Genomic DNA, 22631 nt, shown 5'->3' with positions numbered 1-22631 from the left:
ACAAAATGTGCCACATAAGTTGCCTTTTCTTGCCGCATAATTTACTCAACCCTGCCACATAATTTGGCCATCCCCTGCTGAATAATTCCGGTGGTCTTAATCATGAACTACCTTTACAAAGTAACTACTTCCATGATCTGGAATCAGAAGAACAACAATCTGTACCATCTCCCAAAGAACATAGAAGAGTGGCTCAAGAAGGAAGAAGCTTTACAAGAACAAAAAGTTATAGCTTTCGATTAAATATTTTCTTCCTTATGGCATTAAACTGCTTTCATACCACCTAAAGAGACAATGGTGGACATAAGACACAAATCCTGTGATATAAGAAGAATCACCATATAACACAGTCAGATGCAGATTAGAAGAGAGAATATTAGGGTCCTCAGGAACTAAGGCATGACATTCAAGGTCCAGCTGCAGACTGCTGGAGTGGCAAAGGTCAGTTCCAAATACTCCTAATGGGCTTTCTCAGTACCTCGTTAAATGGCAGAAAGGGTCCTAAAGAGGCAGGACCAGTCTTGTGATTTTCAGTTAGCAGGTTGGTTTTAACCTCTAGAGGAAAAAGCAAGACTCCTCAGCCTTGCGCAGTCCCATGGAAATTCAAATTGTTCGAAATGAGACTAGGGCCCATTCAAGATCAACTTCAGGCTCTAACTCCAAGCCACTACTGTCATTAAAAGTCTAATAAAACCTCTGTGTTACTCTGAAGAAGAAAAAGTGCAAACCATTACCCTGAAATCATCCATGATCTCACACAACCTCCCAAAGCTGATGATCTAGAAGAGCGAGCCTGCCCACAGTCCGAGGTCGAGTTCTTGATGTGCAAGGCAACATATCACCTACAGTGTAGTGTAGTTCCTACTTCCCTAATAGGCTCTGCGCATTGGAATAATATACACTAAAGGTTTGGCATAGGACTGAGGTCCTTATGCCCCTATCGAGTATATTAAACGTAATTACTTTGTGTGGCAGCTAACTCAGAGGCCACTAGCAACTCCTTGTAAACAAGAAGGAAGTAGTTTCTGGCAACCGCATAAATGACAACTTTGTTTTTCTTTAGAATCCGAACACGCTCAGAATCGTGGAAACAACAGGTAACAGTTTTACTTAGCTAATTGTGCATGCTTAGTTTCTTCAGAGTTACACAGAAAGTATAGACCGGCCTTTCAATAAAAAGGATTTATTGAACAGTCTAATTTCTCGTGTAAGAGATATGAGCTGTTACAATCGTAAGACAGTATGCAAGATATATTGTGTACAGCGTAAGCAGTAGGAAGAAATAATACTGCACTAGAATTATCTTTTAGCTATGACACATATATTCATATACATAAATAACATATGCTAAAAATGCGAGTACTCATAAGATGCTTCTCTAACTAGTTCTACCCCAGTGTACCTAAGTGTAGTACAAGGTATGAAGTAGGTGCGATAGGCTATCGTATGGTATGCCAAGTTTGTATGCCATGAGTCCCTCTAGGTTCTAGTCAGCTCCATACCTTGAGAATGAGAGAGGTGGGAAATCTTTCCGGGTCTCGAACTGTAACACCTCACGAAGGGAGTCAGAACACTGGAAGCTGGATTCCCTGCGAGCAGCGATGACAGCATCTTGTCAGTGCGCCAGGCCGGGACACGGGCTCCTCTAAAGTTGAGGTCTCCTCTTACTTGCTTGGGCAAGGGAAGGTATATTTTTACCTGGTTGGTGTCTTGGAATGTTAGCATTGACGTAAAGTCGGGCAGAGGAAGACTTCAGGAATGAACCCTTAGGGAATAGCGGTTCATGCATAATAAATGAGTTCTTGGAGAAATCAATAATCCTGGGCTAGGGAAACTCCCAACAGCTTAAGGGTGTGGTTTCTAAGAACTCGTTGTGACGATGGGGTGGACGGATGTAGGTGACCATGCCTGTATCTGGATAGCATGGCTAGTGCCTAAATAAGGACTGGGATCTTATGCCTATATAAGGGCAATGCGAATTGTGCCTATATAAGGACATGCATCAGGAAAACCTATATACGGACACCTAAAGTGGAATACAACAACAGCAATGCCCGAGCTGGATCTTTTCCAGTTGAAAAAACAATGACGCCCAAGAGGCTGGTGAGGTTTTTGCATCGATGCAGTCCACAATATCATTGTTGATGTTGAGGATGAGCCAGGTGGGAGGGCCTTTCAGATGCAAAATGAATGGAAAGCATTGGGGCCAAAATGGAGATGACAAGGTGATCTAAGCTGACAAGGTGATCTAAGCTGACCAGCAATGAGGCAGAAGCTGTTGGTGGAGGGACAAATGCCAGAACCAGGATGAAGCCCACTTGCTGGCAAAGACAAATCCGGGACAGCATTCTCCAGTGGGGAGTGGGCATATGCTGTGCCTAGAAACTCTTTAGTGTCCAACGGTTTGCCCGAAGGAGTTGGAGAAAGCCAAAGCTTCACTGGCAGAGCCTGACTAATGCGGTTACTTGAGCGGGGTCAGAAACAGGTGCAAGTAAAGCCATGAATGGTTCTGGCAACATTATGCAGGATGCTGGAACAGAGCCAAGCACTGGACCCAGGACTCTGCTCAGCTTGGCAGATGATGAGTCTGAATACAACATCAAGACGAGGATGGAGCCTAGGAGTGACCCCATACAAAAACCTACCTCATGTCAGAGATGGATGGTGGATAAGAGGGACATGTCTCAACATGATGGAAGTACATTTTCCAAGTGAGGAGGCCACAACAGGGAGAATTAATTTTCAAATAAATCTCAGGGGGCAGATTCAGAGAAATACACTTACAGCCCACTGGAGTCAGCAAGAATGGCGGCCTGAGCCAGCCACGTGGATGCACCAGAGGAACACACCAATAAGGGGACCAACAAGGGCGAGTGTGACAGGATCAAAAAGACTGCAAAAATGTGAAACATCTTCAAATAAGGCACTGGAAATAGGGAACTGATAACAGAGCACCAGTTGGTGCCACATCCCAGGAGTCGTCTGGGAACCATGGCGCAATGTTCTGGCATAGGGGAGTTTTTGCAAAATGTTTAGATCCAGTCTGGCTACTGTACTAAGAACTTGAGTTAGTACTGGAGAATGACTGTTATTTAGTAAAGTTCCTGTTGCAAAGCTACAATATTAGTTTCAATGTAAGAATCAGAAAAGCATACAGGGAATCATGTAACGTTCAAGGGACGGCTATGCTAAACGGTGCTCCTACACAAACATGTTCCTATAGGGTTATGGCTGGTAGCTACAATTTAAATAATGTTTGGTTAAATATTTTTCCTTGGCTACATATACAATAATAGCATATTTTCTAATAGGTTGCTTTGAAAAACACATCTATTTAAAATGTCATTTGTGCAGATTAAACAAAGAAAACTTTCAAGGGAAAGATGCTGCATGTCTTACCTTTTCATGCTCCCTTTTAATTTGGGAATGTCCTGCACCAACCTCTTATGATAGTCAAGCAGCACTTCAAGCAAGCGATCTTCCCTTCGTTCGTTACCTTCAGTTGTTTTTATAGTTAGTTCCAGTAGCTCAGTGTTGGTTTGGAAAAGCCTGCAGGCATAGCATGTGGACTTTGCAGTCTCCATCTTGTCTCCTGTGAGCACCCACACCTTCATGCCTGCAGCATGCAGAGACTCAATAGTCTCAGCAGCTCTTTCCTGAAGCCTGGGGCGAGAAACAATGACATTCACAACACTGTATCCAGTAAAATGGTGTCTCATTCTGCAAACATTACCCATCATGAAAATAAGCATTAACCAGCCCCTCATCAATTTATTTGGCTTGATATTACTAGAGTTCCCTCCTGGATTTGACACAATCGATTAAAAAAACTCTTAAGTGACAGACTAAAGACATATTTAGAAGTGGGCAACAAATCAGATTCAGTAGGTCAAGCTGGTTTATTTCTTGTCCGTGACTACTCCCCTCATCTGTGGAGTCCCTCAAGGTTACACGCGTTCTCCCAACCTTTACAATGTACATTTGGCGACAATGACATACACTGTGGATGCTCATAATCTCGATTTTCACATATATGCAGAGGATACATGAATATTCCTCAAACTAGCACATGCAATGGAATCAGGTTGAACACTGTCTGAAGAAGGTACAACACTGGATGCACCACAGTTGACTTTGCCTTAACAGTCAGAAGAGAGAAACATTACTTGTGGACCGAGTCGACCCTTTACTTCGCCCTTTCTCACTGCCAGACCCCATGAGTCTGGCCTCAGCCAATCGTCAATTCAGAAGAATCGCAGCCTGGGTTTATGTTCAACAATAATCTTACTAGACAGAAGGGGGTCCCTTGAATGGATATAGGCAGGTCACCAGGGGAAAGTAAAAAATCAATAAAAACAGAGAAAAGACCTGCCAATAATATTATTTAAATCAGGTCCTACAAGAGGATCCTTAAAATACAAGCTTAGGCATAGGAGCACCCATCAATGGAGACAAGAGTCAAATCCACAAATACATTCAATGATTTTTATTATTTTTTTCTCAAGACTTAAAAGTTCAATTCATAGGCAAACAACGGTAAATACAAAATCCTGACATAATCAATTTCGTTAAAACAAGGAAACATTTTCTATAACAAAAGAGGTCCCACACACCCCGTTCAAAGCTCACAAACATCCCAACACACATTCCATTCTTAACCATACATCAAACTACAGACGCATGCATAATCATAGTGGTACATATGCGCCACAAACTGGTAGGATGACACGATGGAAATAAGTCATCAAACAGAGGGGTAGCAGCAAGGCATGAAACTTGGATTGAGAATGGAAAACAATCCTGCTGCCCCACACAAAAAGCGCTGACGCGCGTTTCGGTGTACGGCCCCAGCTGGGGCTACACCTTTATCAGGGCGATGATGTACAACAATAATCTTACACTTATACTTCATGTGAACGAAGGCACCAAATGTACATTCTACCATTTACGCTAACATCAAGACATTTCCCACTACTTTTCTACAGTTCAGCTAAAAGGCTGCACTAATCCTCGTTATGTTATTATCTCACCTAAATTACTGAACAGCACTGAGCTTCTTACCTGACCAACAGCAAAAAGTTCAAAATCATGTATCCCACCTACCCTCAGATCACTGCATTGGCTTCCTATTAAAGTGAGATCCACTTTAAAGGCTGTGCGTTGTACACAGACCTATTCAGAGTGGAGTGACACATTACCTAGCTAGAGCCTGCTCAAGGACTATGCAATGGGACAGGAAAGGGTAAATGGGGGAAAGAAGAAATATTGCAGTAGAGCCATACAGACCTAAAATAATCTCCACTCAAGCCTCCCCTCCATTCTCCAGCATCTGCATGAGAAATACCCTTCTATATTCCAAAATTACTTTTAATCACGTAATCTCACCGCCTTTAAACAATATGAAGGGATATCTGCATGTGCCACAAAACCAAACATAAAACCTGGATTTGTTACCTGGCATAAAGGAATACGGTGATTTACCTCTGTAACATACCTCCAGAACTGAAGGCAGAGAAACATACAAAGTAAATAGTCCCATCATGCTTGAACCCTGGTACGGTGGCTTTAGAGTTATCTTTACAAGCTGTATAAAGGAGGCTGAAGATTCATCTACGTGCGATGAGTGCCTGATTGGAGTTTTTATATTAACCCATATTCCAGGTTTGAGAATGGGAATAGCAATGTTTAAAACCTTTGAATGCAACATTTTGTAAGTGAACAAATACAGTTTCAGCCGACTGCAATGGTCAAAGATAGTATTATATCGGCATTAGTGGAGTAAATAATACTGGCTGCCTTTTAAAGTGGAGGAGGATAAGCAGCTGCTCAGTAAAAACAAGCAAAAGGCTCACTATTGACAAGCTTTAGGCGACCCTTCACCAAAGAATATTTTGGATTGAAATGGGATTGTGGGATCTTTTTCAAATAAACTGGTCAAAAAGCCACAGGTTTAACAAACAATTCAGAAGTGTTCAAATATTTCAAGCATGCCTAACCCTTCATCATTGATTTTTTGGGCAGGGAGGGGGTTTAGGAGGTAGGGAGTTGAGGTTTCAGGTTTACCCAGAAGAAACCTGTGACAACCGGGTGGCGACAAAGGTACATTGTTAGCACTAATTCACTTAAAATCGTTCATAAGTATTCCAAATTAAATTAATATAGCCTTCTACCATGTTTTAACCCCTTCCATGCTGCCGTCGGCCGATGGCTGCACTACCTCGCTGGTGCTGCCGTCGGCCGATGGCTGATGCGGCCCCAGCTGTTTTGCAGAAGTGCCGCACTTCCGCAACATCGGCGGCGCAGCCGAGGGGTTAAGTCACATATCATGTTATAGAAAATTATTTTGATCATGTTGCGTTTTAATGATGCTAGAGTTGTAACCAACGAACTTTGCACCTGAAATGAGTTACCTAGGTCACTTAGAGGTGTAATGCGCCATCATGATAAAATGGATGCAGTTTCTAGTATTCTGTTCAACTTTTCCTGCTCTTTCCCCCTCCTAATCAGTGTTGCGCTGCAAAGCCATCCCTCCCCATTTTTGGCAACGTATCAAGCTGAGGAAGCAAGTGGAAGATTACTCTTACCTTACGAAATGGGTTATTGCTAAATAATTGCGTAGAACATAAGCAGGATAATACCATGCTGAATTTGCAAAATCTATTACCAGCTGGTGTGATTTGTCTATAAAACCTTAGGGATTCTGCCTTTCGGGGTTTGTTTTACCATTTTCCTCGTAGGTGACAAGTTATGCTGTCAATGCTCTTTATTAGTTTGACACTTTTTTTTTGCTTAGAATATGTCTAACTAGGGATTATGTAGTTTTATGATTTTGTATTTTATTTGCCCTTCTGTATTGGGCCAACATGGCACTCAATGCACTTTCCCTCTACACTGCATTTTTGACTACCTGTAATAACTATCCTTTTTGCTCTATTTTCGATCTAGACCTCAGTCCTTTCTGCATCTAATATTTTATTATGTTTAACTAGCTAAATTGTGTTTTCCCTGATGAGGAGTGTAGTCTCTAACCGCTAGATCAACTGGAGACTCAGGAGCAGAATACTTTTGGTAAATATTTTGGGGTGATCAAATATTGGGGCTCATGTGATTATTGAGGTCCAGCCCCCAACAAAGTTGAGTTGGTAGCAGAGGTTGGTTAGCCTTAGAGCACCTCCTCTTTAAGGGGTCCCCAAAATATGTTTGGAAAATATTCAGTCTTCAATGCCCAGATTGAAGGAGAAAGGAGTTTTGCCAACTTCCCGGTGCTGGATCCTTCTGTGGGGTGACAAGCTGTATTGCTGTGTAGTCCTGAATTAACTTGTGTAAGTATGAATAAGGAGAACTTGAATGCATGAGTATGTTTGTTTTGTAATGGTGGATTTCTGTTCTGGTCTTGAGCTGTTTATTTATGTGATGATGATTATGGCTTCAATTGGTGGGCTCCCACACACTGTTCAGTAACTTTCATTTTTTCACCTGCCTCTTCCAATTAGATGGTCAGTCATCTGTAAAGAGTGAGAATCTTCTTGGAAGGAGCCAGGTCAGAAGATAAAAAGTTACACAGATTTCACAATCCCAGACTGCATTCAACAGAAAAATCCCTCAGAGTAAACAAATCTTAGGAGTTTAGTTACTAGACTTATCGCTACAGGCTCAAAATGCTCACAAAGCAGACATATCCATCAAGCTGCCTGTGCTCAAAGAGATGGGCTCCACTTGACGAGGCACAGGAGAATCCATAGCAGGACACGGTTCTGTCCCAAGAGTGGCATTCTCATCAAGGATGTTTTGTGCCATTTCTTCGGACCGTGACAACCGGGTCTGCCTGGTAAACCTTGTGTACAGAGGAGACTGCTTCTTTTAACCATGAGCTTTCCTATTGTTAATCTGGGTTTGTGTCGATTCTGTGTGAGTGGCTTGCAGTTGGGATGTACAGCCCTGGGCAAGACACAGAGAAATGCCAGTGAATAAAAAGGCAATCCTGTAAGATGAGAACAACAAGGGAATTCAGACAGACTAGGTGTCTGCAAAGTCATTATGACCCTCATGTACTGTTTCTATGAGTAATCTTGTTTCAAACACAGCCTCTTGTTCCCTTGACATCTCATGATTCCCTAATCACTAGCCACACTTGATCACTACAAATCTCGTGTTGCTCAGCAGAATTTTAGGTAGAAGGTTTAAGTTGGGTAATTTCTTCTTCTGACTCAGTGGTAGCAGTGGAAATGAGTGTTTTGGAATCTCAAACTATACCATGTTTGGAACTGAGTACTAGTGTAACAATAGATGATGCGGTGGAAAAGCTGTGGGGCATAGCAGGAGGTGAAGCTTTCCAGGACTCAGGTGCATTGCTAGAGCTGGGTGTAGGTCAAAGTACTGGAAGAAAAGGTAGGAACCACAGGTAGAGCTGAAGGGAATTGATAGAGTTCTGTGTGTGCCAGATACTAGAACTGCAGGAGGTGCTACGTGCCAGGACTGACGTGCACTGGTGGAGCTATGTCTTAGTCACAGTACTTGTGTACTTGGGGCTTCTGCAGGTCACGAATTGGGTGCACTGGCAAAGATGCTTGTGTCGGTCCTAACACTTCAGAAGCATGGAATGATGCAGATCAAGGCGAAAGCCCAATGGCACAATGTGTGTGGATTCGTATAATGAAATAGCAGGTTGGGCAGCAGGTCAGAATTGGAGTGTGTAGGTCAAGTCATAAATAGGTTGCTAGAGATCAGAACTGAGGTGCTTTTTCGGAGTTGGGAATGGATTGAAATACTGCCACAGCACATGGCATTTCTGCATGACAGATAGGGAGATAAAGATCGAATGTGGAGGGGGAAAAGAGAGCTAACAAAAGAGAAATATGGGCCTAGAGGGAAATAGGAGAATTGTGAGGGAAGGAAGAAAGAGTGACAAAGAAGCCACGAGACAGTAGTGAAATGCGTTATTAAGCAATACGGAGCAGACTGGAGGAAAAGAGAACCCCAAGAGCAAACAGGAAGGTATAGGCAGAATACAACAGACAGGTGGTTGAAAAAACACAGATTCTAGGAATGAAGAGTTTAAATCTCCACTAAAAATATATGGAAGAGCAGGCTGTCGGGAAGATATATGAAAAAATACAAGGAAGAGAAAGTAAGGCAACGTGGTAAAAGAGATGCAGAAAGAGAGGGGTCAAAAGAAGAGAAGTTAACTACAGGAAAACAGATGGGAGACGAGGAAATGAGAAAAGGAGAGATGAAAAAATAAACTAAAAAGGACGGTAGGAAAGCTACTAAATGACACAGGAAAAGTCATTGGATAAAAGAGAAGAGCTGCCGAGATACAATAGGAAACTTGCAGAGATGGAAGAAAATATAATTAGAGGAATAAATAAGGATTGGTTTGAGCCCGAATGGGAAGGTCTGCTTAGAAAGCCCGATAACCCACCCTTAAGACAACAGGAAGGAGAATAGTAATGGTGGTAACTAGGGGCTTGACCTAGCCCGCTGAAGCCTTATGGTGCACAGGGGTTTCTACTGTTCAGGCGTCCCATGCCCAGCTCAAGGACTTTTAATATGCATAGGGTTCAGGAATCACAGGAGCTCCTAAATAGTCCCTTTCATTGTGTGCTGTGCCACCGAGGGGTGCGCAATGTGGCATCCAATGGCAAGGAGAAGGCAGAAGCATGAATCAGAATATCAATGAATAAGGCACTAGGAGAGGGGCTCCATGATGCTCAAGAAGCACAAGTACCACTAGAGAGGCGGGTTGGATGCAATCACTAGCTGTCTGCTGTGTAGCCAAGAACCTCCTACTTGTTGCTCTCCGCTACCTACTACTCTTTCGACTAGTCGGCCAGAATCCTATAACATCAGACTGATTTGCAAACATTCCTTCCCAGGCCCTTTGAGCTCTCCTGGACTTTATCCAATGAATCACATAGGACCACTCATAATGTTGCTAAAGCAAGGGTCAGCATGCCTTAGTAAGAAGAGAAAGTAATACCAAATGTGAATAGAAAACAATAAAATCATTTAATTGTCTGAGAAAAGAACTGCAGAATGTGTTGTTCACTTTAAAGTGTGAATATCCATGGTTCTGTCTCCTATACACCATCGGTAGAAAACTGATGGCGTATGAGTGCTTTGATCATTCAACAAATGTAATATTTCACCCAATTCACACAACTCCTTCCTTACAAACCAGAATTGAATTGCTGGAGAACTGAACATTGTTCCTTGATTGACAGTATTTTCAAAAATGTGCTTTAAAAGTTACCTGTCTTCTACTGCAGTTGCCCCAATCAAATGCATGTCAGTCTCGATGTCGTCAAAAACCTTTGCCATCTTCTCCTCTCTGTCCTGCAGAGCCATCTTGGCATCATCGAGCTGTTTGTTAATTTTTTCATATTCATTTGGGGACAGTTCTTTGAAAGCCACACACAGTGTCCTGTAGCCATCCTTTTTAGGGGAGAAAAGTTGAGTTACTATGTTTACAGAAACAGCAAACGTTTTTTTCAGAGAAAATTCATTCTGTTTCTACTTCATGCAGTAATCTACTTAATAAATTATACAAAAAAATTGTAAGCCATGAAATGATGGATTTTCAAAAAACAATTTTGGGGGGTAAAATGTGTTATATAGGCCATGCATTTTTGACATATTAAAATGTGATACAAAGGAATAAGCACCCCTCAACGGCGGGGTCTCAACTAGCCATAATCACCTACTAACAGAGGCTCAATGGGATAAATAGAAATTAGAAACAGAAACACTACAACTGCAGCGTCATCATGCACCCCTAGTAGGTGCGGGTAAAAATACACAGGATTAATAGCAATCGTTACATTTCCTATATGTGGGGTTGGCGACAGAGGGGGTGGGGGAGAGCGAAGAGGAAGGCACAATCAAGGAAAGGAGGGGGACGCCCATCAAATCATTCAAATGCTGAACGTACAATCATTGCAGAGGTGTAGTAGCTCATATGCCACTGACCACAGCACATCATACTTGGGTCCTTACAGTCATTTTAAAACAAATGTAAATCCTAAATGAAACATGCTCTAGACAAAATCTTATGTAATGTAAGGGAACGGTGTACTATATGATGTGTTGTGCCACCTCACCATGTAATCAGGGGCGGCTCCCCCGATACGGCATAGGATAGTCGCTCCAGTGAAAAAAGAAAATGATAATAAAATAGTTTTATTATTTTTCTTATCTTATTGCAAGCTGAGATTAGTGCAGGGGTGAGGCCATGCTGACGAGTGGCACGTCAGCAGCAGCAGAAGAGAGGAGTGGTAGGCACTTATAAGTGTGCATGTCAGTTTGGCCAATGTCTATGCCACCCAAACAGACATGCGCACTTAGGTTTCTCCTTCCCAGCTGTGTTGTACAACCAGATCGGAAAAAAGCTGTAGGCTCCTTGAGCAAGCATTAAACCAACCCGCTTAGGTCAATCCAGGCGCTTCTCCTATGCTAGGAATAGCATGAGAGCAGCGCCTGGATTGGTTGGGAAGCCTTTGCAGTGAGCCCCTCCATTTCCAGGATAAGAGGAGCAACGAGGCAGTTGCCAGCAGCAGTGGGCAAGTCTTATTTTTAAAACATACCCCAAGCCCCCTCTCACCACTTTACTATAGCAGAAGCTGCTATTGTGTGCAATTCACCAACCAACCTCTTTAAGTCCTTTGCATTGTGTCCGTCTAACCTCAGATCAGGCCTGTGTAGCTGCTGCACTGATCAGCAACCCTTACACAGAGGAACAAGTGTTGAGCATTTAAACTGCACCAAACAGCTGAAGAAGAAATCGACATGACTCAAGAAATCCGACACCAATTTCCAAAAATAGACTGCATTTTTATACGTTTTTAGACACTAGAATGAAAAAGATGCCACTTAACCGTGAACAAGCCTTGGCAAAGTCAACAATTTGGACACAAACTTTTTTGTTTTTTAAACTTAGATAATTGTCAATGCTGTTGGGTACAAGTACTTGGGTTACCAACTCCTGCAGGAAGCTACTCAGGAGGACCAGCAAGGTTCTCAAGAACAGTTACCTTCACAGAAGAAGCAGTTCCAGGAAGTACTCTCTGGTCTGGCTAAAGTACAGTCGCCTGTTGCCATCACAAGCCAATCCTTCCTGGGTCGATAACTCAGCTTCTGAGGGTTCCAGCAACTCTGGGAACTCGGCTGCAACTCTGTGTGCTGAGACTTGGCCCCGGTGCTGCAAATCGGCGGTGGTAGTGGCTTGAAGATTTTGGGCTACCAACTTGCCCTAGCAGGCTTCTTCAGCTGTTGTGTCCCTGTGCTGCAAACAGGCCAGTCAACTGGCCCATAGAATTCTCTTTGCTTGACTGGGCTCTGGAAACAGCTTCCCTTTTATAAGGACACGGCAGGCACAGTCCCTCTCTTTGCTAGCCACCCGGTGCAGCTGGTGCAGACCTTGTCTATGCAGCGCATCTTTCCTGGTCCCTCTGTGCAGCAGGGCAGTCCACCTTCAGTACTTCTTTCAAGTCAGTCGAGACCGAAGGTCTGGGTGCCCCCTTTAAGCCCAGAAAGTGCCCTCATGGCAGGATGCAGTTGGTAGCCAATGGGCAACCAGCTTCCCTCCCACCTGATGATCCCTTCCTGTAAAGTGTGGCATCCGGCTAGCCCAGGATGCACCATTCTGCCACTCCCGCAATGGTGAGACCCCTCTCTTGGTGCTCAGACCTCCCTAGCCCACCCCTGGGGGGTGGCTACCCAAGGACTACACACTCCATGGGAAACCAGTTTGGCAACTGGCTTCCCGTGCCAGCCTGTCTACCTCAACAATGGGGCAGCCCTCCCTCCTGGTGCCCTTCAAATGTGGCTTTCCATTTGAAGCCTGCCTTTAGGAGCCAACACCAAAGGAGGGAGGTAACACCTTCCTGGCCTGCAATCCCCCATTGTTCTCCTTCCTGATAGTCATTGGCATGCCTCTCCTGGAGGGCAGGCTTCATATGTGTCTCGGGAAGGACAGGAGTTTTAACAGCAACAGAGTGGCAGCTTTGAAAAAGCTGCACAATGCAACAAGTTAAATTAATTTCAACATGAGAAACAAGTCAGACTTAATGTAATGAGTTATTTGATACCTTGGAGTGCCTACTTTAGCTGAACAATTCAGGAGTTAGCACAGCTGAGGTGGCAGCGTGTAAGCCTGCACTGTAAAAGTGCAGTTTTAAAGGTTTTACTGTATAGACAAGCAAAGTACATGTCCTGCCAGTGTCATATGTTGCACCCTGCCTTTAGGGCTCGGTAGACGTGCCAGAGGTGTGACTTTCACACATATCATGGGGAAATGGTGGCTTTACCGTTGCTTTCAATGACGAGATTGCGCTTGCTGTGGACAACTGCTCTACCAATCTGTAGTGGCAAACTTGTTTTACTTAAGTGACCTCTTGAGTGGCACAATCAGTGCTGGAAGTCCTGGGGTACGGCTTTAACATAAATGCCCTCGGTACCGGGGTACCATTTGCTAGGGATGTACAGGTAAGTTAGCCATTTCCAATTGGGTATAGCCAATTCGATATACATTTTAGCGTCAGGGCACCAGCATTGGGGTCTGGATAGCAGGCCTCAGTACACTCAGATGAAAAACCAGCAGTATCAGTCGAAAAATACTACGGGGTGACCAAACAAAACAAGGCATTTCCTTACATGTAGCAAGACTGGTAGAAAAGGCTTCTTTTCTGTAGGATCTAACACATTTTGAAACTTGATTCAAGGCGTAATGTGCATCTATAGCTGTGTTCAAATACGGTATTCCATGTAATGGTATCCACTGTGATGCCTTAGCTGCAGGGCTTAGCCGTTAGATTTTATTACAGGGAAACTCTTTGGAAGTTAACAAGAATGTACACCGTGTATCAGCCTAATCTACTCTTTTGAGCCAGGGAACATTGAGGTGCATCTGCTAGCCATGGCAGTGACCACGGAATCTGGATGTGGGTGACTTCGAACATAAGTTGAAGAAAGAATCCTCCTTTATATATTTGTATGAGCAGAATCATTAATTCTCTTACAGCAACTCTTCTTGACTACATCTCAAAAGAAAGTCAACATTCCCATGCTGACAACTGTTGAAGAAGTCTTCAACTGTTAGGAACAAAAGCATGTTTCTACATCATGTGTATATTTATGAAACTTCTTGACTACCTTAAGAAGAGTGAGTAGATTAAGAACATACCAAATCAATGTCAAAGGCACAATCTTTAGAAGGAGGGAGTCAAAAGAATGTGTTCCTCCCCAGAAATCAATGGAATTGGGACTGATGTCTGAGGCAAGACCAGCACTGAGCTTAAAGCGGACAGTATTGTGAGCATCACCACAGCTCACAAGATTTCCATCATCCATTTGCACGGGAAGTGAAATCACTGGATTTCCCACCCTTCATTGCACAGGAAGTGACATCACTGGATTTACTATCATCCATCTCCACAGGAAGTGATATCACAGAATTTCCCAACATTCACCTGCACAGAAAGTGGCATCACTCCTCCCCGTCCCAGGACCTACTTAATGGTAAATACACGATATATATCCCGAAGTCTAATTATGAAGAGCAAAAAAATGCCAAAAACAAACCAAGACTTCTCAAAAATACAACAAATGTGTATGGATTCCCATCACTCACCATTCCAGGTGACATTGCTTCATCATCTGGGTCTCCTTTAACAGGCCTACCACTCCACCCTAATGATGGAGGAGCCCAAGGATGTTTTCAAAGTTTGTAAGAACAGATGTGAGCAGGTGTTATTTGTTGAGTGTATGGGAGGATAGTGCAGTGCAAAGGTGTAAAGTGAATTCTAAAATTGAAGCATAATCAGACTCCTATTTTATTCATGTCTGATACGAACAATAGTAAAAAACAGTGCAAAAGGACAGTTTAAATAAATAGCCATCTATAAGTAAATATTGGTCAACATGTTTCAGCACTAAGCGGTAAGAAGGATACCAAGTGCTTTCATCAGGACCTTGTAGATGTTAAATGCTACTGCAAACAGTGAAAAATTAGACAATATAAAGGATACACTGGGAAACAAGCTTCTCACAGTCAGGATTCCTTAAACCTCTTGGAAAATCTCAAGAGTATGGAGGAGAGGCCCCACCCCACCTGGCAACAAGCTCAGGACAAAGGAGGCATCGCTCTTCCCGTCGGTACCTCAGGCGGTCATCTAAGCCGACGGCCATGGCTGTCCCTTTGATTTGTATGTAGAAGTCATCATCAAATTTAAAGTAAATCCTTAATAAACATAATGACGCAAGTCGAAGAATGAAATCTGTTGGCACTCTATGAGGTCTCAATCTCTGTTCCAAATAAAATTCAATGGCATCGTCTTGTGGGATTTGAAGGTATAAAGAGGCCACGTCTATTGTAACTAGGATGTGGAACGTCGGATCAAATTCAAACCTCTCTATCTTGTTGATGAACTCCATGGTATCCCTCAAATAGGATGGTACCTCAGGTAAAAAGGGCTTCAAGAAGTAATCAACATACTTGGCCATTTGTTCCAAAGCGGATTCACATCCAGACAAAATTGGTCTGCCCGGCGGTTGGTTGGCCTTTTTATGTACTTTCGGAAGAAAGTACATCACTGGAATGCGAGGATGTTTTAGACTTTAGACACCTGTCGTTCAAGCTTCATGTCACAGTCAACTTCACCCTAACCAGCACTCTCAGCTACATACCACCTGGATTGAACACCGCTTCACCAACACCATCAGGGACTTTGTTGCACCACTTGCCATCAACGCTAGCAATTACATCCTACTTGGAGACCTAAACTTTCACCTGGAAGACCATACTGATCCCAACTCAAAAGCACTAATCAAAGATCTTGGAAGCCCGAGCCTCAATCATTGAGTAAAGGAGCCTACCTATGTTACAGGACTCTTTCTGGATCCTATATTCACCACCTTTGACAACATCAAATTAGAACAGCCCACACCAGTCTCCAAGATAGATCACAATCGCATCAAGTACAACATCCCCATCCCAGTACAGTGCACACACTCCACCACCAGACTAGCCAGCCATAACTGGAGAGGCATCCCTGACAAGAACAGGAACACTGCTCTCAACCTCTACTGAACCGAACACAGCAACAGCCTCCCTAAAGTCAACAAGAATATCAACAACTGGATCACCTCCTGCGCCGACTCCCTGGCACCACTCAAACACACCTATACAATCAAATCTGGGGTCATATGTACAAGTCATACAACAGCATAAAGGTTTTTTTAAATGTCCAAAAGACAAATTGGTATTTAGTAACACCTTACAGAATAACAATTTGTGTTAGCGATTTAGTATTTGGAAAGGGTGTGTTTAGGACGTCTCTTCCAAATACTGAATTGCAGTACGAATGTTCTGTGACCAAATTACACTTGTAAAACATTCATTTTTAACCAGCACCTCGTAGGAGACGGTAACCATTGACAAATGGGAAGGTATGAGAAGTGTCCTCAAGGGACACCCTTCCTTTTGAGAATGTTACACAAAATATTTATTAAGAGCTGGCAGAAATTTAATGGACCCCTGCCTACTCTTAAAAAAAAGAAACTCAAAACGTTCAATTTCTTTTTATAAAACACACCTGTTTTCCATTGAGGAAAATAGGCTGCAGGTGATTTCTTTATTCAAAAGCAATCACAAGCCTGGTGGTAATGGCCATCATTCCTAATCAGTCGCAAGCTGCGACCTACCGCATAAATATTCATGAGGTTGGTTGATTAAAAGATGTACGTTTTTGAACATCAGGAATTGTGATTCGGTAAAAATCATAATTAGGTGATCACAATTGTGCACTTTTTAACATATGGCCCCTAGATCCTAGACAAGCTGGTACACGGAATAGTTCAACCTAAGGAAACACCACTCAAACAACTGGAGCACAAACAGAGAATGTGCCAACACAATGCAGGTAGGGGCACATTCAAATTCACCCTGAGACTCTACCAAATGATCCAGACCACAAAACATGTCACTCAGGCAGACTGCATTGATGCCAGCACCAACAGAAGCAAATAAATATTTGCCATTGTTACGGATTTCACCTTACCAGTGGCTGCCTCCAACTCTATCACCCCCTCGCAGGACCTCAGCAACAATCACTTTCAACTTTTCAGTAACAAAATCAGTGCCATTTACAGAAACTTCAACCCACAACCAGACCCGAAAAACCTTGCCCAATGCCTCCCAATCTTTTCCAAACAACCAACGCTAACCACATGGCCCATCATCATCCCAGAAGAAACCACTGCTACCATGAAGTTGTTTGGCTCAAGAGCCCCATCGGAGCTCTGCCCCGATTATGCCTACTCTAGAGGACTGCAACCCATCAGTGCCCATCAGTGCAATGCTCATACCCATTGTGAATGCCTACATATTTTCCCCGAACTCCCTAGCGACTGGGAAACATGCATCCCTGCGGACCCCTGCCCGGCAAGAGTTTTGGCTGGAGTAGCAGACTGTGTAGTGACAGAAGTTACAGCTATGATCAACTGGTCACTGCAATCTGCAATGGTACCTAGGCAATGGAAGCAAGCGAAACTTTTGCCCCTCCTAAAGAAGCCTTCAGCAGACCCCCTTGTCGCAGCAAAATACCGTCCCATCTCTTTGCTCCCGGCATTGGCCAAAGTCTGCGAAAAGGTGATCTTCCGGCAGTTGAACACCTTTGTGGAGGAGTCTGGGGTACTTCACCCAGCCCAATCGGGCTTTAGGGCCTCCTTCACTACGGAGACAGCCTTGGTAGAGGTGGTGGAAGTCATTAGGGAGTGCACGGACAAGGGTGGCAGAGCGGCGCTGATCTTATTGGACCTCTCTGCCGCCTTTGATATGGTTCCACATCAACTCCTTCTGGGAAACAACCTTTACAACGCAACTTTTACAACGCACTACCATTACAACGAAATTTTTTCAACGCAAAAACCATTACAACGCATGTATTTACAACGCATGTTTTTACAATGCAGGTACCTTTACAACGCATACCATTACAACGTAAGTATTGGTAAGTATATAATTATATTTAAAATGTTATATGTTTGGGTTTTTTAAGGGGTATTTTTAGGGTTCAGGGTCAGTTTTCAGTTTTTGGGTAAAAAGGTATTTTTAGGGTTCAGGGTCAGTTTTCAGTTTTTGGGTAAAAGGGTATTTTTAGGGTTCAGGGTCAGTTTTGGGTTTTTGGGTAAAGGGGTATTTTTAGGGTTCAGGGTCAGTTTTGGTTTTTGGGGTACAGGGGTATTTTTAGGGTTCAGGGTCAGTTTTGGGTTTTTGGGTAAAGGGGTATTTTTAGGGTTCAGGGTCAGTTTTGGGTTTTTGGGTAAAAGGGTATTTTTAGGGTTCAGGGTCAGTTTTGGGTTTTTGGGTAAAGGGGTATTTTTAGGGTTCAGGGTCAGTTTTGGGTTTTTGGGTAAAAGGGTATTTTTAGGGTTCAGGGTCAGTTTTGGGTTTTTGAGTAAAGGGGTATTTTTAGAGTTCAGGGTCACTTTTGGGTTTTTGGGGTACAGGGGTACTTTTAGGGTTCAGGGTCAGTTTTGGGGTACAGGGGTACAGGGTAAAAATAAAATAAAATTAAATTTAAATTAAATCAATTAAATGAAATTAAATTAAATTACATTAAATTAAATTAAATATTAATTTCAATTAATTTAAATTAAAAAAATTAATATATACTTACCAATACTTACGTTGTAATGGTATGCGTTGTAAAGGTACCTGCGTTGTAAAAACATGCGTTGTAAATACATGCGTTGTAATAGTTTTTGTGTTGTAAAAATTTCGTTGTAAAGGTATGCGTTGTAAAAGTATGAGTTGTAACGTCATACATCCACTCCTTCTGGCTCGCCTCACTGACATCGGCCTCACGGGGGCTCTCTGGTCATGGCTGGAGTCCTTCCTGGACTCGCGGTACCAGCAAGTTTGGATGCCCCCACACTCCTCCTCGGCCAGGTTAGTTCAGACGGGGGTCCCACAGGGCTCTACATTGAGCCCACTTCTTTTTAACATCTATATGACCCCGCTGATCTACCTGGCCGAGAAGCTGGGTGCGAAAATAATGGCATATGCCGACGACACCCAGCTTCTGTTCACCTGGGGTAACTCACAATTAGAAACGACTGCAGCACAAAGGTGCCTGGCGGCCGTATTCACCTGGCTGGCACAGGCCAAACTTAAATGCAACGAGGGAAAATCGGAGATTATACTATATGGCCACTTTCCTAACCAATTTATTGAACTGATCTGGCCTCCCGATTTCCCCCGTCCCCTCTCTGAGGGGGGCCCGGCCAAGAATCTGGGCATCTGGTTCAATGAAGATTTGAGGTTCTCAGAGCAGATAAAAAGATTGACGGGTGCCTGCTTTGGGACCCTTAAATCCCTGGGCAGATTCTTTCCCTTATTGCCCCAACCAGCCAAAGAAACGGTTGCCAGAGCCCTTATACTGTCCCGCCTAGATTACGCCAACGCTCTCTATCTGGGCTCCCCCTCCTATTTGCTAAACAGGCTGCAGCTCATCCAAAATGCGGCGGCGAGACTTCTGCTGGGCATTCCCAGACGCATTAGCATAAGATCCCAACTGGCTTCTCTTCATTGGCTGCCGGTGGCCCAAAGAGTTCAATTTAAGGCTCTGGTTCTCACTCATCGAGCACTACACGATACTGGCCGAGTCTATCTCAGGGAAAGAGTGACGTTCCACGTGCCTAGCAGACACCTTAGATCTGCCTCCCAACGCCTGCTAGTAACATCGCGCTTTAGGCGCACCAGATTGGGCGGCCAATCATTCTCAGTCAGAGCGGCTACCCTCTGGAATGCCCTTCCGTTCAATCTCAGGAACACCAGAGACCTTAGCTGCTTCCAAAAGCTTCTTAAAACTCACCTCTTCAACCAAGCTTACTAAAGTTATGCTGTGCTTCTTTATGTGATTTCTTTGTGGTTCCGCGCCAGGATACTCAAGAGTAATTGTGCGCGTAATAAATACCCATATAACATAACATAACTCCATCAAGCCCCAATCAGAACACACTCGGTATGAGTCCGCAACTCAGGATAGTGAGTCTCTTAATGGAAAATGCATAACTGATTCCTACCTTTCTCTGAATGAATCGAAGACTAAAACACTGCCTACGACACTGAATTGTAATTCACTAGATAAAACATGCCCTGTCTCAACTTTAAAAATATCTGCACGCTCCTTTCATTCTGGTATTACTCAGATTTTAAACTCCATTTTCAGTGTTGGAATTGTGCTGCACTGTTGGAATAAGTCAATTATTAATCCCTTGATAAAATAATGTAACCTACACTCACGGGATGTAGCTAACAATAGGCCTATTTCTCTCCTTCCTACAATAATCAAGGGGACAGAAAAATACTCATTCACCTGGTTAGTTTAACACTTGAAAGAAAGGCTTTTAGATGACACTCCGGTCATCCTGCACTTGGACAAATTTTCTTTGACTATTCAAGATCAACTGGCAGGTTGTGTCTGTTCAGCATTAGAATGGGGGAACCACAATTTGTTAAAACTGAATGAAGTCCGAACCTAGATGCTTTTCCTTAGTAAAAGCAACCTCAGATATCCTACTTTATGGTCTACTGCCCTTGCCATGCCTGATAAAGTAGCAAGTCTTGGCTTTTCATTTGATAGTGAACTAAGTGCATCCCTTAATTATGTGGTTAAGGACTGTTTCCCTCAGTGCGGTAAGCTAAGACAGATCCTGCTATCAATCCCCCAAGACCTTTGTACCTATGTTAAGGTGGTCATTGCCCCTACGCAGGTGCAGAAGGTCCAAAATCAGGCAGTAAGAAGGCATCATGAACAGATTTTAACAAATATATCGGAAGTCCACCGTGATTTACACTGGTTACCAGTATAAAAGGAGCCTTCACTTCAAGGTCCTATACTATTCTTACAGAGAGTACCACGCAAAAGCCCCTATGTTTTTTTAAGCTTTGCTCCCAAGATAGACTTCTTAAGGTCACTTTGATCAAACAACTTGCCATTATTGTACTATCCTCGCATCACCAAAACAAGTATGGGTGGTAGAGCCTTTTCGGTACTTGCTTCCACCTTGTGGCACTCCCTTCCGGAATCAATTCATTTCACAGGAAACCTTTTGTCTTTTAGTAAGTTTCTGAAAACACATTTATTCTGTTAGTACTGTTTCAGCATTGGTTTTTGTATGGGCCATTTTTTCAATGCTAGCACCATGAACCCATTTTGGCACACGTTAGCACTATAAACAAAATACAGTCAATCATTCATAAAGTCTGAAAATAAAAAAACATGGAAAAAGGCTTCTCCAGACCGAACCATGAGGAGGAAGAATAGTTAAAAATATTTCAGTCTATACAGAATGTCTATTGCATAAATTACTATCCCTGAATGCTCGTACTTCGAGAGCTAATAAACCGATTTGTAAATATTTTTGATTGGGTACTGTAGTAGTTCAAGTAAACAACCAAATCTGTATTAAAAATGAATATATGTTCTAAAGTATATAGAACCACCCAGCATATATATTTGCAATGGCACTCCTCTAACAAATAGTCTTGTCTGGCCATCAGGTAGTTGATTGTGGTTGGAAGAGAGAAGCAGAAGGTGTGGTTGTGTGTGTAAGTGTTGACGGTAGTGGCTCAGTAGCTATGGTCAAGACTTCCACACGAAATGGATTTATGTTTTTTTCTGAAAAGTCTTTTGGAACACGTCTGCTAGTTTGCATCTAAAGGGTAGTTTATCAATAGACTCTCTTCTTGAATTCAGTTGTTGACATCAACAAGTAAACAAAGAAGAACATCAGCTTGTCATGATCACGATTACAGATTCGAGATTTCTAGGTCACATGTAACATAAGGTGAATAAAATGGTCTTAACATTTATTTTTAATTTTGGAAGCCAATCAGACCCCTGGATTATCTTCCAGCAACACTTCTACACTTCAAGAGCTCACCAGAAAGACAACAATCTCCTCAAGATAAGAACACATACTGCTGAAGGAACTTTAAACCACGAGACAAGAAAGCAATCTTCTAATGTTGAAGCTTCTACATTTGGGAAGCCATTCCCCATCCCCTTCAAGTGAATTATATGCTGAGTTTCGACTGTACTTTGACTAAGGGCTATAATTTATCATGGCGGTATGTATACTCCGTCGCAGCGGAGACAAAGTATACATACCGCCAACATAATGGTCTGCTTGACAACTTTATTGACAATGGCAGTGACTACTTCGTCACTGCAAAGCCAAACCTCTCCGATGGCCGGACAAAGTCATGGTCATTGGAAAAATGTCTGTATTTCTGCTCACCCAATCAGGATGGGCAGGCATATCGCCATTTTTTTAACGGTCAGTTACTACCAGGCAAACCCTGTCAGTGACAAGCAAGAAAAAGTCAAATAATGGTCCCCCCCACCATGGGAGAAGACCAGCATGGTGAAGGGAGCAAAACTTTTTTTTTATGCAAGAAGAAAATCATAGTTCAGGATTTTCTTTTTGAAAATAAAATAAGATGACAATTTTTTAGTGGAGGAGCCTTGTACCAACGTGCAATATGCATTGATGGGAACAGCTATGAAAGCGGCGTCTGCCAATGATTTAAAAATGACTGAAAACTTAGGGGTAATTTATTAATTTCT

The 22631-nt window shown here is 43.0% G+C and overlaps 1 protein-coding gene across 5 annotated transcripts in view; it reads right to left on the bottom strand.

Annotated features, from left to right (window-relative positions):
• ATP11C (ATPase phospholipid transporting 11C (ATP11C blood group)) overlaps window positions 1–22631 on the bottom strand; it is a 905856-nt gene that overhangs the window by 178926 nt on the left and 704299 nt on the right. For all 5 annotated transcript variants that reach the window (XM_078688608.1, XM_078688607.1, XM_078688609.1 and 2 more), the window contains exons 18-19: window positions 10253–10434; window positions 3400–3663 (exon numbers count right to left, since the gene is read on the bottom strand). In XM_078688608.1, the coding sequence (XP_078544734.1) occupies window positions 3400–3663; window positions 10253–10434 (446 nt within the window). The remainder of the gene's footprint in view (window positions 1–3399; window positions 3664–10252; window positions 10435–22631) is intronic.

Source organism: Lissotriton helveticus, chromosome 4_1 (genome assembly GCF_964261635.1).
Source record: "Lissotriton helveticus chromosome 4_1, aLisHel1.1, whole genome shotgun sequence".
Classification (NCBI taxonomy): domain Eukaryota; kingdom Metazoa; phylum Chordata; class Amphibia; order Caudata; family Salamandridae; genus Lissotriton; species Lissotriton helveticus.
Note: the sequence above shows the minus strand (reverse complement) of the source record. Positions and strands in the feature narration are given on the sequence as shown.